Source organism: Anomaloglossus baeobatrachus, chromosome 5, assembly GCF_048569485.1.
Source record: "Anomaloglossus baeobatrachus isolate aAnoBae1 chromosome 5, aAnoBae1.hap1, whole genome shotgun sequence".
Classification (NCBI taxonomy): Eukaryota; Metazoa; Chordata; class Amphibia; order Anura; family Aromobatidae; genus Anomaloglossus; species Anomaloglossus baeobatrachus.
Window position 1 is genome coordinate 321,677,483 of NC_134357.1, and position 19,533 is coordinate 321,697,015.

The 19,533-nt window shown below is 47.3% G+C and overlaps 1 protein-coding gene across 1 annotated transcript; it reads right to left on the bottom strand.

Annotated features, from left to right (window-relative positions):
• Positions 1-16,373: 16,373 nt before the first annotated feature.
• LOC142311378 (E3 ubiquitin-protein ligase RNF182-like) lies at positions 16,374-18,365 on the bottom strand. The gene is made up of 2 exons (XM_075349754.1): positions 18,182-18,365; positions 16,374-17,933 (listed from the first exon to the last, which is right to left on the bottom strand). The coding sequence occupies exon 2, from the start codon at positions 17,883-17,885 to the stop codon at positions 17,184-17,186; it is 702 nt and encodes a 233-aa protein (XP_075205869.1). The 5' UTR covers positions 17,886-17,933; positions 18,182-18,365; the 3' UTR covers positions 16,374-17,183.
• Positions 18,366-19,533: the final 1,168 nt, after the last annotated feature.

A 19,533-nucleotide genomic window follows, 5' to 3' on the forward strand; every position in this document is an offset into this window, starting at 1 on the left:
GTGTCCCATGCATGCTGCCCCCTCCTCACAATGTCCCATGCTTGCTGCCCCCTCCTCACAATGTCCCATGCATGCTGCCCCCTCCTCACAGTGTCCCATGCATGTTGCCCCCTCCTCAAAATGTCCCATACATGCTGCCCCCTCCTCACAATGTCCCATGCATGCTGCCCCCTCCTCCCAATGTCCCATGCATGCTGCCCCTTCCTCACAGTGTCCCATGCATGCTGCTCCCTCCTCACAATGTCCCATGCATGCTCCCCCCTCCTCACAGTGTCCCATGCATGCTGCTCCCTCCTCACAATGTCCCATGCATGCTGTCCCCCCTCACAATGTCCCATGCATGCTGCTCCCTCCTCACAATGTCCCATGCATGCTGCCCCCTCCTCACAATGTCCCATGTGTGCTGCCCCTCCTCACAATGTCCCATGCGTGCTGCCCCCTCCTCACAATGTCCCATGCATGCTGCCCCCTCCTCACAATGTCCCATGCATGCTGCCCTCTCCTCACAATGTCCCATGCATGCTTCCCCGTCCTCACAATGTCCCATGCATGCTTCCCCCTTCTCACAATGTCCCATGCATGCTGCCCCCTCCTCACAATGTCCCATGCATGCTGCTCCCTCCTCAGTTTCCCATGCATGCTGCTCCCTCCTCACAATGTCCCATGCATGCTGCTCCCTCCTCACAGTTTCCCATGCATGCTGCCCCTCTCCATGAGCTCCTAATGCTGCCTTCCTCTTTTTCATAATGACACCTCCATGCTGCCCCATTCATCATACTAAGACCACTACACTAACGCTTATGCTGAGACCCACACACACACACACACACACACACACACACACACACACACACACACTACCCCACTCTTGATATTGACTCCCCTACATTGCTCCACTCCATACTGAGCCCACACATGCTGCCCCTTCTCCATAATGAGCTCCCAATGCTGCCCCCCTCTCATTCTGAGTCCTTACACTCTCCCGCCATCGATTTTGTCATTGCACTATCCCTCAACCCTTGTCCTCTGTCTCTAGGATTGGCCCCTCTCTCCCATTCCCCCAGCAGCAGCCGCTCTCCCCCGCCTTCACCAGCAGCCTCTCCCCCAGCTACAGGCCTCTCTCCCCCAGCTTCCCCCAGCATCAGCCTCTCTGCCCCCAGCATCAGCCTCTCTGCCCCCAGCATCAGCCTCTCTTCTCCCAGCCTCCCCCAGCATCAGCCTCACTCCTCCCAGCCTCCCCCAGCATCAGCCCCCCCAGCATCAGCCTCCACCCTCCCAGCCTCCCCCCTCCCAGCCTCTCCCCTCACAGCCTCTCCCAGTATCAGCCTCCCCCAGCATCAGCCTCTCTCCTCCCAGCCTCCCCCAGCATCAGCCTCTCCCAGCATCAGCCTCTCTTCTCCCAGCCTCCCCCAGCATCAGCCTCTCTCCCCCAGCATCAGCCTCCCCCAGCATCAGCCTCCCCCAGCATCAGCCTCCCCCAGCATCAGCCTCTCTCCTCCCAGCCTCCCCCAGCATCAGCCTCCCTCAGCATCAGCCTCCCTCCTCCCAGCCTCCCCCAGCATCAGCCTCCCCCTCCCAGCCTCCCCCAGCAAAAGCCTCCCCCCTCCTAGCCTCCCCCAGCATCAGCCTCTCTCCTCCCAGCCTCCCCCAGCATCAGCCTCCCTCAGCATCAGCCTCCCTCAGCATCAGCCTCTCTCCTCCGAGCCTCCCGCAGCATCAGCCTCTCCCAGCATCAGCCTCCCTCAGCATCAGCCTCTCTCCTCCGAGCCTCCCGCAGCATCAGCCTCTCCCAGCATCAGCCTCCCTCAACATCAGCCTCTTTCCTCCCAGCCTCCCTCAACATCAGCCTCTTTCCTCCCAGCCTCCCTCAACATCAGCCTCTCTCCTCCCAGCCTCCCCCCTCCCAGCCTCCCTCAGCATCAGCCTCCCTCCTCCCAGCCTCCCCCAGCATCATCCTCCCCTAGCACCAGCCTCCCCCAGCATCAGCCTCCCCCTCCTAGCCTCCCCCAGTATCACCCTCTCTCCTCCCAGCCTCCCTCAGCATCAGCCTCTTTCCTCCCAGCCTCCCCCAGCATCAGCCTCCCTCAGCATCAGCCTCCCTCCTCCCAGCCTCCCCCAGCATCAGCCTCTCTCCTCCCAGCCTCCCCCCTCCCAGCCTCCCTCAGCATCAGCCTCCCTCCTCCCAGCCTCCCCCCGCATCAGCCTACCCCAGCACCAGCCTCTCTCCTCCCAGCATCAGCCTCTCTCCTCCCAGCCTCCCCCAGCATCAGCCTCCCTCAGCATCAGCCTCTCTCCTCCCAGCCTCCCCCAGCATCAGCCTCACTCAGCATCAGCCTCCCTCCTCCCAGCCTCCCCCAGCATCAGCCTCCCCCAGCATCAGCCTCTCCTCCCAGCCTCCCCCAGCATCAGCCTCTCTCCTCTCAGCCTCCCCCAGCATCAGCCTCTCTCCTCCGAGCCTCCCGCAGCATCAGCCTCTCCCAGCATCAGCCTCCCTCAACATCAGCCTCTTTCCTCCCAGCCTCCCTCAACATCAGCCTCTTTCCTCCCAGCCTCCCTCAACATCAGCCTCTCTCCTCCCAGCCTCCCCCCCCCAGCCTCCCTCAGCATCAGCCTCCCTCCTCCCAGCCTCCCCCAGCATCATCCTCCCCTAGCACCAGCCTCCCCCAGCATCAGCCTCCCCCTCCTAGCCTCCCCCAGTATCACCCTCTCTCCTCCCAGCCTCCCTCAGCATCAGCCTATTTCCTCCCAGCCTCCCCCAGCATCAGCCTCCCTCAGCATCAGCCTCCCTCCTCCCAGCCTCCCCCAGCATCAGCCTCTCTCCTCCCAGCCTCCCCCCTCCCAGCCTCCCTCAGCATCAGCCTCCCTCCTCCCAGCCTCCCCCCGCATCAGCCTACCCCAGCACCAGCCTCTCTCCTCCCAGCATCAGCCTCTCTCCTCCCAGCCTCCCCCAGCATCAGCCTCCCTCAGCATCAGCCTCTCTCCTCCCAGCCTCCCCCAGCATCAGCCTCCCTCAGCATCAGCCTCCCTCCTCCCAGCCTCCCCCAGCATCAGCCTCCCCCAGCATCAGCCTCTCCTCCCAGCCTCCCCCAGCATCAGCCTCTCTCCTCCCAGCCTCCCCCAGCATCAGCCTCTCTCTTCCCAGCCTCCCCCAGCATCAGCCTCCCTCAGCATCAGTCTCCCTCCTCCCAGCCTCCCCCAGCATCAGCCTCTCCTCCCAGCCTCCCCCAGCATCAGCCTCTCTCCTCCCAGCCTCCCCCAGCATCAGCCTCTCTCTTCCCAGCCTCCCCCAGCATCAGCCTCCCTCAGCATCAGCCTCCCTCCTCCCAGCCTCCCCCAGCGTCAGCCTCCCCCCATCCCAGCCTTCCGCAACATCAGCCTCCCCCCTCCCAGCCTCCCCCAGCATCATACTCTCTCCTCCCAGCCTTCCCCAGTATCAGCTTCTCTTCCCCCAAGTCTCCCCCAGTATCAGCCTCTCTCCTCCCACCCCATACGCAGATCATTAGAGACAACCCCACGCTCCTTATGAATCTTCAGCTCTGCGAGCACTTACCTTCTCCAGGGCCCGCCGTCATCTTCCTGGCTCACGTGAGTATCCTCTTCTGACACCGGCTTCCATCGCGGCGTCCTCTACGGCATCCTGCTGTAAGCTCTGCATGTGAAATCCGCAGAGCATTGGACGCAGCACAGAGGAAGGAGCTGATTGGCGCGCCTGTGACCCCGGAAGTGCAGGCGCCGGCAGCTCTCTGTGCCCGGCCGCCGCAGTTTGTCTGCATTCGCGTCTTAATTGACACGAATAAAAATAAATAAAGGTGCGCCTCTCCCCCCTCCCCCCTCCGAAAATACAGCGGATTTAATGAATGTGTAAAAAAAAAAAATTTTTTTTTTTTTTTTACTGCTAGAAGGTGCCGCCCCCTGCATCCTGCCGCCCTAGGCACGGGACCACGGGTGCCTAATGGTAAATACGGCCCTGCCCACAGGCCACACTTTGCTTATGTCTGGTCTACAGTAATCCTTGTAAATAAAACCACTTCACCACAATAGGCTTGTACTAATCATCTGCAAATCACTCTGACGTAATTTTAGTTGCAAATATAAACTAATGAGTAGGGTTCTACCATTTGGGAAACCCCTGCTTGGTTCTCACTTCTGAGGCAACCCAAAAGCACTTTTGCAAAGGCCAGACATTACTGTACATTTTATAGTACATACAGTGTACATTTCCATGCCATACCTCCTGTCGGAAAAGCAAGTCGCCATGCTCAGCTTCCTGCAGCATTATCCTCAAATTTAACAGGGGTTAGAGAAGAGGAGCACACTTTGCAGAGGGGCAATGTGTGGGGAACATTATGGTTAGGGCCAGTGTGGGGAGGGGACATTATGGATAGAGGCAGTGTGGGATAGGGGTCCTTATGGATAGGGGCAGTGTGGAGGGGACATTATGGATAGGAGCAGTGTGTGTGGGACAATACATAAAGAGACTGTAAGGGACATATTTTGTGCAGGTAATAAATGAGACAATCATTTATTCAGCGGTGCAGCATGGGAAATATTTTTGTCTATGCGATAGTGTAATGATTCTTTTATTTTTAAGAGCACAATGTCGGGACGTGCTGAAGATGGAAAAGAGGGAAGTCTGGAGAGACCAAATGTGGATGTGGAATCTCTGTATGGCATCTGTACTATGACAAAAGAGTTGTCAACAAAAAAGATGGGAACACTTCAATCAGAGAGGATGTCACCTATAAGTTGCTTGGATGTAAGTGTTTATTTGTGATACTCACTATATCTCATCAGTACTGTGGTTCCTGTATGTTTGATGATGGCTGGTAACAACTTCCAGTATCTCCTTACCATTGTTAGGGAACTACTGGAAGTTGCAGGTTCACAAGATACCAGTGTATATAGAGCTGACCTGAAACTGCAATTGATCACTGTACTAAGCTTGGTGAAGTATTCCTTTTACTGACGCTAGTTCTGGCTCTGCGTAATGTATTGATGGTGGATCTGGTGCTGCATTCATGTACTGAAGGTGATTCTGGCACTACATTTACGTACCTTTAGTGATTCTGGCACTACATTCATGTACTGATGGTGGTTTTGACACTACATTCTTGTTCTGACCGTGGTTGTGGCTCTTCATTCATTTACTGATGCTGGTTCTGGTGCTGCATTCACGTACCTATGGTGGTTCTGGCGTTGCATTCATCTACTGAAAGTGGTTCTGGTGCTGCATTCATGTACTGATGTTGGTTCTGATTATGTAGCAATCCATAATGTGTTTCATGTTAAAACTGAAAGATCCTCAAAACTTAGTTTTGACATTATGAGATGGATTTGGTTAAGTTTCTGCTTCAAAAACTCAGTGTAAGTTTGGGTGTTTTCATAATGGGGTTTTTTTGGAGCAAAAACTCATCAAATTCTTCTTAAATACTCAACAATTGGTGCTGAAGATGTCTTAATATACTGACAATTGTTCTTGTGATGCATTCATGTAAGTAACCCTTTAATTTATTTTTTTTGCGGCCCTTTGAATTGGTTCAGGATAAAAATGTGGACCAAAATATGTTGTGCACCTCTGCTGTATGGCAGTGTATCTGATGTAGCTGCAATGATCCTTGGTAAAAAGTACTGTGAAATAAATATTAATCATTTCACTGTGCATTGCCATCAAAATGCAACTGTAAATAGACCTGAAAATCACGCTGTTTAGTATATAAATAAAATTTATTTTGAGGATCCAGGCTCATATCTTTTATATTTGTACTGTTGCACAGACCCTAGACAGGTTGGCAACCTTGTCTGGTAAGGCATGTCTAATATTAAATAATAGCCAAATCAGCTTTGGAATGAATGCAATCAAAACGAAGGTAACTTAATTTACATAATAGAGGCAGAAATACTGCAGATATTCTGTAATATCAAAAGCTCATCATGGGAACGTAGCCTAAAGGGTACTTTACATGCTACAACATCGCTAGCGATCCCATTAGCAATGTCAAATTCTAGATCGCAAGTGCGATCTTTGGAGAGCGCACATGCGTAAAATGACCTATGTGCGCTCTCCAAAGATCGCACTTGCGATCTAGAATTTGACATCGCTAACGGGATTGCTAGCGATGTCGCAGTGTGTAAAGTACCCTTAAGGCCACATCCACACGTTGAGTATTTGGTGAGTATGTTTACCTCAGTATATTATAGCCAAAACCAGGAGTGGGTGATAAATACGGAAGTGTTGCCCATGTTTCTATTATACTTTTCCTCTGATTGTTCCATTCCTGGTTTTAGCTACAAGTACTGATGTACAAACACTCACCAAATACTCAACGGATGCAAATGGCCTAAAGCGGGCTTTACACGCTACGACATCGCTAATGCGGAGTCGTTGGGGTCACGGAATTCGTGACGCACATCCGGCCGCATTAGCGATGCCGTTGCGTGTGACATCGATTAGCGATTTTGCATCGTTGCAAAACAGTGCAAAATCGCTAATCGGCGACACGGGGGTCCATTCCCAATTATCGTTACTTCAGCAGTAACGAGGTTGTTCGTCGTTCCTGCGGCAGCACACATCGCTGCGTGTGACGCCGCAGGAGCGAGGAAGCTCTCCCTACCTGCCTCCCGGCCGCTATGCGGAAGGAAAGAGGTGGGCGGGATGTTACGTCCCACTCATCTCCGCCCCTCCGCTGCGATTGGGCGGCGGTTCAGTGACGTTTCAGTGACGTCGCTGTGACGCCGCATGGACCGCCCCCTTAGAAAGGAGGCGGTTCACCCGTCACAGCGACGTCGCCGGACAGGTAAGTATGTGTGACGGGTCTGGGCGATGTTGTGTGGCACGGGCAGCGATATGCCCGTGTCGCGCAACAGATGGGGGCGGGTACCCACACTAGCGATATCGGGACCGATATCGCAGTGTGTAAAGTAGCCTTAAGCCCTTCCTCAAATGACCAATTTCTGTATTTTTTTTTTTGTTTTTGTTTTGTCTTCAATTTTTTCAAGCGCCTTTTTTTTCTCCACACAGACATATGAAGGTTTGTTTTTTGCAAGATGAATTGTACTTTTGAATGACGCCATATATTGTACCACATAATTTACTGTAAAATTGCAGAAAAAAAACACAATTCTGATATTGTTTTTTTGAGAATTGTGTTAATAGCGTACATTGTCTGGTAAAAATAACCTGGAAATATTCATCAATATGATTTAGTGATACCAAACTTGTCTAGTTTTTTTTTATTATTATTTTAGTGGTGAAAAAAGAATTAAAAATTTGTTTAAAAAAAAAATAATAATTTTGTCACCATTAGTGATGAGCAAGCACTAAAATGCTTAAGTGCTCAATACTTGAAGCAAGCATGTCGGACGGGCTTGATTCGAGTAACGAATATAATGGAAGTCAATTGAAACTCAAGCATTTTTCCAGAACATCCCCCAGGAAGACTGGGGCACGAAGATAGCTGAAATAGATGGAAACAGTGCTAAAATGGAATGGTGAGGATACCTGGACACATCGCTGACTCCCAGGTCACTGTTGGGAACAATGAAGTCAGAGTTTTACCCCACTTTTACGGATTGATAATAAAACGTACAAAACAAAAGATAAAATATATTTTCCAGGAAAATTTTTTAAAAACATTCTTTTCTGTGTAATGACGTCTACATGTACACATGGGCATGTAGAAGACCAGTCTGTAAGTTGGCACTTGCAAGCACTGCCAGACCGGCGGCAGCTGTAGCTGACTTGCGGAAATGCCCGCACATGCGCCGTATCTTCACAAGTAGCTAAAGCAAATCTGGGTAGGTTTTCAGAAATTGCTGAACAACTAAGTTGAGCATGGCATGGCATGGTACGTGTGTGAGCTTGCCAAGCTTCCAAGCCTCCACCAGGTGACAGCCATTATCACCCACGACCATGCCTGGTTGTAGGTTCAGCAGCAAGAGACACAGATTTGTCTGGTATATTAGAGCTTTTCATAACTCTATGGCAGTGTGCTGTTTGTCACTTAAAGAAATTAGTTTGTGCAGAGCCTGTTGCCACTTAATCGATGATGGAGACAGCACACCAGGAGAAATAGTAGTAGCTGGAGACAGAGTACCGAGGGACGGTTGCTGCTATGAGGTTGCAGAGAGCCTCAGTGTCTACAAGCCTAAATGGCAACATTTCCAGGGAAAGCAGTCTGGAAATGTGCAGACTTGGTGTTTGGCCCTGTGGGTGGGTGGCTGGGTATTTGCATTCCAAGGCCTGGGGAAGTGACAACTGAATGCTGGGCTGAAACAAGGAAGTGGACGTGGTTGCTGATGGTGGTTATGAATGTGTGACGCCCCTGGACTATTAAGGTCGTCACAGCGTACTGCACAATCTTTCTCTCCAGTGCAGGATTCAAATCCCCATGGTTCTGGGTCTCTATCCTGCAGTGCTTCCTCCACCAGCAAATAAAATTCTAGATACACCTTCCACCACCTGCAGGCAGGTCACGGACCACCAGGCAGTGCTGCAGATGACAGGACCCGGACGAGCTCCCCCAAGAGGGCAGCGGCACCCAGAGACTTGGTTTACCACATTGTCAGCATCTGCTTTATTGCTGAGTGAGTACCTGATTAACCCCTGCAACCAGTGAGCCTGCGCTCCCCCCTGCACCCCATTACACCATCCAGAGTCCCGGGGCCTTTCCCTACCCGTGGAGGGTAATGTCATCTTGCTGCCCCACTTCATCACCCCGGGTACTCCCAACGGCAGCGGCGATACTCCCTATTACCGTACACCACGGGTGGCGTCACAAACTATATCTCCCCTGTAAATATCCCCTTCTTCATTTGAGTGTGGCCCCTAGCACCCGGGTCCGGAGACCCTCGAGCCACGGGTAATCACCCCCACGGATCCAATCGGTTTGACCGCTGCAGGGGCGGCACAAATGTGCAACAACAAGTGTAGGATGGGAGGCATATGTGCCTGCCTCCATGACCAGGGGATTGGCAAGCAGGTAGCACCTGGAAAGAGGCAGTGGTGTCATCCACTGACACTGATTGTGAACTTGCATTCGGGCCACCTTGTCGGGTGCTTTGATGACATTTGTCTGAGCATGCTGGAGGTGGTCAGGCACCTGCTGATCTTGCTATGGCACAGGTTGCAAATTACCTTTTTTTTTTTTTTATAGCCCACACTTTCTTTAAAAAAGCGCCAGACTGGGGAACACCGAACCGTTGGCTTGGAAACTTGTCGCATGTGGGTGCTCTGGGGAACAGTTGCCCACCTTCTCCCTCTGGCCACTCCACTGCCTCTTCCTACTTTGATTCCTCCCCTCTGCTCTGCTGTCCTCACTCTGCATGGCACTTTTGGTTTTAGGATGCTGCAGTATGGGCTGTAAGGCTATAATCTTTGCCTATATGCCTCTAATCCAGGGGTGGGCAATTAATTTTCCCATGGGGCCGCATGAGAAATTGGGATTGGTTTAGAGGGCCGGACAAATATAATTACCTCAGTTCTACCCAATATACTACATTACTACACCCCCTCCATATACTACACCTGTATTAACCTACATCACTACACCCCCATATACTACACCTGTATTATACTACACCCCCTCCATATACCTGTAATATACTACACCCCCATATACACCTGTATTATACTACACCACTATATAATACACCTCCGATATACTACATCATTACACCCCTATATACTACACCTGTAATATACTACATCACTACACCCCATATACTACACCTGTAATATACTACACCTCCATATAGCACACCTGTAATATACTACACCTCCATATAGTACACCTGTAATATACTACATCACTACACCCCATATACTACACCTGTAATATAGTACATCCCCATATAGTACACCTGTAATATACTACACCTCCATATAGTACACCTGTAATATACTACATCACTACACCACTATATAGCACACCTGTAATATACTACACCTCCATATAGCACACCTGTAATATACTACACCCCCATATGTCACACACCCTGCTCCCCATACAGCCTGCACCCCCATATCACAAGCACTACACCCCCATATGTCACACACCCTGCTCCCCATACAACCTGCACCCCCCAGATCACACACACTACACCCCGATATGTCACACACCCTGCCCACATATCTCACCCTGCCTGTACCCCAACGTACCCCTCTCAAACACTCTGCACCCCTTCACATCCTTCTGTCAGTCTGCAGCCCTCATATGCCACTCACCCTGCAACTCCATCTTCCCTCATATGCCACTCACCCTGCAACTCCATCTTCCCACATATGCCACTCACCCTGCAACTCCATCTTCCCACATGTGCCACTCACCCTGCAACTCCATCTTCCCTCATATGCCACTCACCCTGCAACTCCATCTTCCCTCATATGCCACTCACCCTGCAACTCCATCTTCCCTCATATGCCACTCACCCTGCAACTCCATCTTCCCACATGTGCCACTCACCCTGCAACTCCATCTTCCCTCATATGCCACACCCTGCAACTCCATCTTCCCACATATGCCACTCACCCTGCAACTCCATCTTCCCTCATATGCCACTCACCCTGCAACTCCATCTTCCCTCATATGCCACTCACCCTGCAACTCCATCTTCCCTCATATGCCACTCACCCTGCAACTCCATCTTCCCTCATATGCCACTCACCCTGCAACTCCATCTTCCCTCATATGCCACTCACCCTGCAACTCCATCTTCCCTCATATGCCACTCACCCTGCAACTCCATCTTCCCTCATATGCCACTCACCCTGCAACTCCATCTTCCCACATATGCCACTCACCCTGCAACTCCATCTTCCCACATATGCCACTCACCCTGCAACTCCATCTTCCCTCATATGCCACTCACCCTGCAACTCCATCTTCCCACATATGCCACTCACCCTGCAACTCCATCTTCCCACATATGCCACTCACCCTGCAACTCCATCTTCCCTCATATGCCACTCACCCTGCAACTCCATCTTCCCTCATATTCCACTCACCCTGCAACTCCATCTTCCCTCATATGCCACTCACCCTGCAACTCCATCTTCCCACATATGCCACTCACCCTGCAACTCCATCTTCCCACATATGCCACTCACCCTGCAACTCCATCTTCCCTCATATGCTACTCACCCTGCAACTCCATCTTCCCTCATATGCCACTCACCCTGCAACTCCATCTTCCCTCATATGCCACTCACCCTGCAACTCCATCTTCCCTCATATGCCACTCACCCTGCAACTCCATCTTCCCTCATATGCCACTCACCCTGCAACTCCATCTTCCCTCATATGCCACTCACCCTGCAACTCCATCTTCCCACATATGCCACTCACCCTGCAACTCCATCTTCCCACATATGCCACTCACCCTGAAACTCCATCTTCCCACATATGCCACTCACCCTGCAACTCCATCTTCCCTCATATGCCACTCACCCTGCAACTCCATCTTCCCTCATATGCCACTCACCCTGCAACTCCATGTTCCCTCATATGCCACTCACCCTGCAACTCCATCTTCCCTCATATGCCACTCACCCTGCAACTCCATCTTCCCACATATGCCACTCACCCTGCAGCTCCATCTTCCCTCATATGCCACTCACCCTGCAACTCCATCTTCCCACATATGCCACTCACCCTGCAACTTCATCTTCCCTCATATACCACTCACCCTGCAGCCCCCTCATGTCCCCTCTTTTCTTATTACCAGTCATCATGTGTCCACATCTCCTTCAGGATTCAGTATCTTTGCTTTCTGCCCGGCATCCTGTGTCTCCTCCCACACAGTCACATGGGCGTGACGTCATCGCAGGTCCTGCAGTGCAGGATAAATTAGCCCGTCTGCTGTGCTGCTCCTTCTCCTGCCGGGCGGGAACTTTGAAATGACACACGCAGCGCAGTACTGACAACATCTCCTAGAATTTAGTTTTGACTTGAAAACTGTTGGATTTCATTTTGTAATAAGCTGATAATGCTTATAATTTCACAATTGACCATTTTGTTTTTCAAAATAAAAATAAAAAGGTTGAAAACTCTGCTGTGCATAATAATTTGGAACATGCATTTTAAGTGCATTTTGAGTGTTTATTATTTTTAAAAATATACTGTTTTCATAGGCAGTTTGATCAAAAACATTTCAATTATACTCGAATACTAGATGACCGGAAAATAACAATGACTGCAATTCATAAAGTTAATTTAGGAAAATATGAAAAAATATTTTTGGCATAATAAATTGGAACACAGTGTATAAATGAATCTGAACACAAATCTGAGAGTGTTGCAAACTCAGAATTAGGAAGCCCAAGAAGTGATGCATTTAAAAAGTAGAAATTTTATTGGAATGCATTAGCAAAGGTGCCTATAAGACTGGGACATGGGCGCATAGAATTATACGCTCCCATGTTAGACTTTGACATCGGCATTTAACATGTTAACAGGCGGAGCTCCGCTTCACCCGCGGCTGTTAGAAACAGGTCCTGTCTGTGTATTTCAGCCATTATCTGATGTGTATGGGTCAAGCTCACTTCATGAGCCCGATCTATATATGTACGGCGCATGTTGAAAAAGGCTTAAAGGTATGGACACCTTGGGGTGATATTTTTTTAATACATAAATGTGTGCCTTTTGGACTAAAAAATAATGTTTGTATTTGAGTTTCATTAAAAATTTTGCATAATTTGCTTCTATAGCCTCTGTGGTGCTTTTTGGGTTTTTTTGGCTGCAGATTGAGTTAACTGAGAATCTGTCAGTCAGAGTGTTCTGACGTAGAGCTTATAACACTGCATTTTTTTTGTCAGAATCTCTGATAAACTGGATTCCAATGAAAAACATTCATTATCATGAGGCCAATAGTCCTTTTAAAACATGCAAAAAATGTAGTAGGCCAGCCCCCTGCTCAGCGGGGAACACTGTATTTGTGTCAACCTAGCCTACAAGGGTTAAATATTCAGGAGCTCACGGATTCTTAGTTACTTTCATTCTGATGCTAGTAATCCAGATGGAAACAAATCGCTGTAAGCAAACAATGCAACATTTTTAATGAAACTCATATAAAGACTTTTTTTTTTTTGTCCAGTATACATGCATTTAAGTAAAAAAAAAAAAAAAATTACCTCCAATGCTGCCCATATACTTTAACACTTTGAGGACCAAAGGGAATATTTTTCTAGTTTTAATATCCATATTTCATAGTTTTAAACAGGGCAATTTGAATCAAATTACAGTTCTTAAAGGGTTAAAGTTGTCCCTCACCAGGCTTCACAATACAATCTGCATACGTTATTAAACTGAAATCAGACCTTCTGAAGCTGCTATGATTACTTTGAAAATCCATTTTGTAATGGCTGTAAACTCAATCTTTATCCAACTATTCTAATATCAGTTCCTCAGTGTACATCCTCCATGCTGCAGCTGAAATCTCACACTTTTCAGTACAATCTGCTACTGTAAGGCGGGCTTTGCACGCTGCGACATCGGTAACAATGTGTTACCGACGCTGCAGCGATAGTCCCCGCCCCCGTCGCAGGTGCGATATCTTGTGATTGCTGCCGTAGCGAACATTATCGCTACGGCAGCTTCACATGCACTCACCTGCCCTGCGACGTCGCTCTGGCCGGCGACCCGCCTTTTTACTAAGGGGGCGGGTTGTGCGGCATCATAGCGACGTCACACGGCAGGCAGCCAATAGAAGCGGAGGGGCGGAGATGAGCAGGACGTAAACATCCCGCACACCTCCGTCCTTCCGCATAGCCGGCCAGGACACAGGTAGGAGATGTTCCTCGCTCCAGCGGCTTCACACACACAGCGATGTTTGCTGCCTGCTGGAACGAGGAACAACATCGTACTGTCGCAGCAGCGGCATTATGGAAATGGCGGACCCTACACCGATCATCCGATAACAACGCTTTTGCGCTCGTTAATCGTATGTAAAATGCTTTACACACTAAGATATCGACAGTGACAGCCGGATGTGCGTCACTTTCGATTTGACCCCACCGACATCGCACCTGCAATATCGTAGTGTGCAAAGCCAACCTAAGACTAGCAGGTGTCAATAAGTATACTTTGACTCATGAACCTCCTCACTCTGTTTAGTAAGCACATCATGTTTAAGATTTGTTAATAGGCATTTGAAAATGTAGTTATTCTGATGGAAAAATCATTTAAAAGAGATTTTAAAAAGTCAAGATGATAAATGCTTTTTAATTTTGGCAGGACACATACAGTTTTTTTGAGCCAAAGCAAGATTCATGGATCCATCAAGAAGTACATCCTTTGTAATTAAAACTGGCCTAAGGCCTCTTCTGCCCTGAACCCAAAAGCCTCATGTATGAAACTGGCCTAAGGCCTCTTCTGCCCTGAACCCAAAAGCCTCATGTATGAAACTGGCCTAAGGCCTCTTCTGCTCTGAACCCAAAAGCCTCATGTATGAAACTGGCCTAAGGCTTCTTCTGCTCTGAACCCATCAGCATCGTGTGGGAATCCGGCCTAATGCCTCATTCAGACGTCCCTTTCTCATGTACGTGTACTATCCATGTGTTCCACAGATAAAACATGTACCCATAATAGTGAAGGAATGTCCATGTTTTTTACACACGGTATAATCACAAAGACTTATATGTTTTTGTCCGGGTCTTGGATCAAAGTTACCCATACAGGTCCATGAAAATCATAGATAATACACAGGTAGTGTCAGTGTATAATCCGTGCTGTCCGTGATTAAAATTGTATAGGAGGTGATTTGCAATTTTATTTAATTGCTTTTATATCCGTGAAAATCACTGACACTGAGCAACACTTGAAAACAACAGATCCAAAATTCTGATGAACAACAGTCTGTGTTTTTACATATGAGAAAAATCATAGCTGTGTGAATGAGGCCTAAGGTTGAGAAGACAAAGTACAGCCATTAGCCGTGGGTTTGTGGAGATTTGGCCACAGTCCCACCTGCACTTACCCTTAATCATAAGTGCTATACCTGGCCTCTCTCTACATGGCATACACTGAAAAGTTTAATAGGACCTTTCACCAAACTTCATGTTGAACTGGATACATGATATAGTATTGGCTCTGGGGCAGCTGGGTTGCTGCCTCCATATGATTGGTCAGCATCATACGGGGGGGAAGAAGAACACGCCCCCAGTGAAAGCTGTCTGACAACACCCACTTGGTCTTCATAAAAGTTAACTCATTAGGTCCCAAATACATTGATTGCTAATATCTCTGAAATTGAGAGGTACTATAAAAAAACGCTTCTTCCTGCACTGCAGCCACTCTTAGATCGTACATCCAGTTCAACATGAAAAATTTGGTGAAAGGTCCTCTTTAAAGAGTGACTTACCATTACTAATATTGAGTGACAGCCTGTCTTTTATTCATATTAATACCAAAAATAAGAATTTTCTTGATTGCTACCAGAAATATAACAGGAGTGTAAATACTTTGCTGAATCTGTCCGACATCCATCTTTATAGGGATCATCTGAGTTCCCACAATGCTCTGCAGTAACAGAAATCTAGAATCGGTTTTTTGAAACCCAAAAGTAAGAGAATATAAAATCTCTGCATCACAAATCTATAGATGATAAACTGATAATGCCCCACATATACCAAGTTGTATATGTGGGCCTGATAAGAGCATTTGTATAATGCTAACACATTGCTGTTATAAATAAATGAAGTATACACTGCACCCTGCATTGCTGAATAGCGCTTTTATATTCCCTTACTCTTGGTTTTCCATTAATTGACAAGTGGGTGGTGGCAGCCCTAGACCCATCAGCTGATACATTTCTGAATGCTTTGTAAAACGGTAGTGCTTGGTGAGTGCAATTCCGAGAACTTATCCCCATCTACTACAGTTTTTTATCTTTCTTGAAAAATGTAAGAATGTCTTAAGGTGTTAATGAAGAAGTATACAGCTTGTCGCTGAAGTATGTACTGTAACCAAATTCTAGAATTATATATCTAATACAGATTGTATTATTATATAGATAGGTGTTCTTTATAAAGACATTAGGGATATTTATGTTATATGCATCACATTAATGGCTCAATTTGCACCAAAAATCATTGTACATGATTGTTTGCTCAACAAGTGGGTGCGGCTTAGTGAGAGAGGGTGTGGCTTTAAACAACGAGCACCAAAATGGCACAAGAATATTGGCACAAAATATTAATATAAACTTAGCCAAACAATTGTTGATGAAAGCTTAGACAACAGTACATGAAGATACTTTACAATTAACAGCAACATGAAGAACAAAGTAAAACTATTCTTGGTATTCTTGTTTTTTTTGTTTTTGTTTTTTATAAAAAGGAATATATGATATAGACAACATTCATAAAAAATACACATACAAAATAGAAAATAAACTCACTTTATCTGCAACATCATGGATAATAAAATATACCAGTATACATATAAATATGAGAAGCCATAGCCCTTGCCTAACAACATAGCATCACCAGAAGGATCATAACTGCCTCCGGAATGATCGTTTTCTGGTAAACGTAAGTAACATTCGTCTAGAGTCTGCAGTGTACAGTCCATTCTCTATAGGTATATGTTCCTTCAAGACTTTATTTTTCTTTTGCATATTAGTACTTTATGCAACATTAATGGTACTAGTAATACTTTTGCCAGTCTTATCAGTCTCTTGCATGCATGATGATGTATACTTTTGATTGCTTTTTTGTCAATGAAACAGGTTAGTCTCAAGGATTTTGGCTTGGAAATGTCCTCTGAGTTATTTTGTTATTGCCTTTGTAGAAATGTTGTCATGAATTTTACCTTTACACTTTGTTTTATGAACACCTAGGCCAAGATCAAGGCAGAGCTTCTTGTGACATTTATTGCCATGGTGAATAAGTAGTGTCCAATGTGTAGGCCTTAAACTAGTGATGTAGTCCAGGGTTGAGGTTTGATGCTTGTTAGGTATTATTTTTTGAAGTAAATACAGAATAATGGTGATGGAGAGTGTGTGAGAGGATCATATTCTTGATGTGTTGTGATTCTAACCAATGAGATGGATTATACCGGAGAACACAAATGGAGTAGAAGTAGGGTATGGGCTTGGCACACCAAAGTGTATTAGAGGCATAGGCTTGGCACTGTCAGTGAAGGTGAAGGGATGCTGGTGACATAGTTTTTACACAATCAGTGTTTTTGTTAGTCAGCAAGGCAGGCAGCGAGCTCATGACAGAAACAATAGCACAAAAGACTAAGAATTAGCGTGCATGGAACTAGGCTAACCAGGATAATGCCTAGAAGGTGTCCAGTCATCATGAGATAAACACCAAGGGGCAATGAACTAATGTACACGAGGCACAGGAAACCTAGAAGGATTCGTGGCACAGGCCTACAAGGACTGCATCGGTGAGGAATACAGGATCCAGGTAGCCATGCTAGACTTGATGATATCTTCACCCTTAGTATGTCTAGTACTGGAGTTTGCTCACCAGGCTCAGGGGTATCATCTGAGACTTCCATTATAGTGATGACTAGGCACTCGGAGGAATTAGGACACAAGTTCCCAGGACTCAAGAGCACCTCTGGGGCCACAGTGCAACCACGTCTGTGGATCCATTCATGGCAGCTGAGTTTGGATAGCAGGCCGCTGTCATCTGGTAAAAGATGAAGGTCCTCAGGCAACGCGGTTTCTTGACGGCAGAATGGACAGCATATTGTAGCCGGGGGGCTTTGAACCCAGTTGGAAGCCATCTTCTTGAGACAGCGAGCACACATACGGTGATCACAACCCAGAACTTTAGGTCGATGTTGCCTAGTATCAAACCCATTGTAACAGATCTTGCACTCCAGCTCTAGAGGACCAAGTAATGGCTCCAATGAATCCCCATCGTGGTCGGTCATTTTGGCAAGGTCTATAAAGCAGCACAAGCTGATGGACAAGGATAGATCCTGGGGATACACAACAACAAGAAAGCAATAATCTATTCTGGGAGATGCTGATCTTCTTTAATTCAGTATACGGACAATAAGGGTTGGGTTAGTAGCTTTTTTGTACATGAAATTAGAATCTGATGCATGACACACACTCCCACATCTAGCAAGCCACCTCATGCATGCTCTTCTGTAACCCTGATCCACCTACACTGGATGATCTGAGTGAGGGTTTTGTTTTTGTGAGGGAGGGAGCTGCCACCTACCTCCTGAGTTGTCAGCAGTAATCCGTTTTCATAGACAGGGAGAATCGGAGGGAGATGAAGTCAGGAATTGGGGACAGTGAAACCGGAATGGTAAGAAGGAGACAGTGATAAAAAGTGGGCTGGAGCGAGAGTAATAGGTATTGAGGGAGGATGGAGAGTGTTACGTAGAACGATGCAGCTCAGCTCTGTATCAAGCCAACATGGAATAAGCCCAGTGGTAGTCATGGAAACAGAGAGACGAGACCTAACCATCTCATCATACTGCAGTATCTGCGGCCAGAAACAAGGGAGGACATACTGACCTATATACACCAGTCTATACCTCCATTTTCCCCTCTACACAGACAGGTAAACTCTGTGTTAGTCTTTATCCTTCTCAATACTTGTATCATAAATAAAATATGTTGTGTGATTCCTTGTCAAACTACACAGAACTACATTAGATATTCTAAGAAAATCTGCTCGCTCCATAAACACAAAGTTTTGGCATCTCACCAGTACACAACATCTTAAGCTTCTGATGCTTGTGTGGGCTTTTATCATGAAAAAAACTGAGCTGTTAAAAGGGATTTCCAGTTTTACGTCAGAGAATCTTATTTATTGCATTAAGAGAAGTTCTGCATCTTTCAGATGTAGTTTGCCCCTCCATTGTATTTTCATGACCTCGGCTTGTTGTCTGACCCTGAAACATGAGGCTGAAAACACCGGTCAAGATCATATCAGCCAACAGACAGTCCTTGCAGCTGGATATGATCCAGACAAGAACTCCGGGCTTTTTAGTTGATGTTCACTGCAGGCAGATGTGTAAAAAGTATAAATTGTGTTTTAGTTACATATTTATCATTATGACTTTTTCATGCCTGATACCATGTAGTGACATGTCACCCAAACAAGTACACTGCACAGAATACATTTCTGGCTGCATGCCACTGCATGGAGTAGCATAGTAGATTGTGCTCATTAGAGGGAAAATAGGTATATCAGCTGTAATCCGTAGCGTAACTAGAATCCGATGGACTGGGGCCCCACCTGCATGTTGATCAGCTGTAATCGTCAGATGTATGGACCCTGTTTGTGTTCTAAAGCAGGCAGATCCCCTAATGTAATGTAATAATGTCCCCATCATTTCCTAATGTCACCAATTCTGGGCCCCTTCTATTAATAATGTCCTGCTTCCTGGGTGACTTCCTGTAATATATCTAACATTTTGGGCCACTTCCGGTAATAATGTCCCCCATCCTGGGCCCCTTCATGGTATAATGTTCTCCATCTTGGGCCCCTATCAGTAAGTGTCCCCCATCCTGGTATAATATCACCTAGTGTAATATGCCCATCCTGACCTCTTCTGGTAA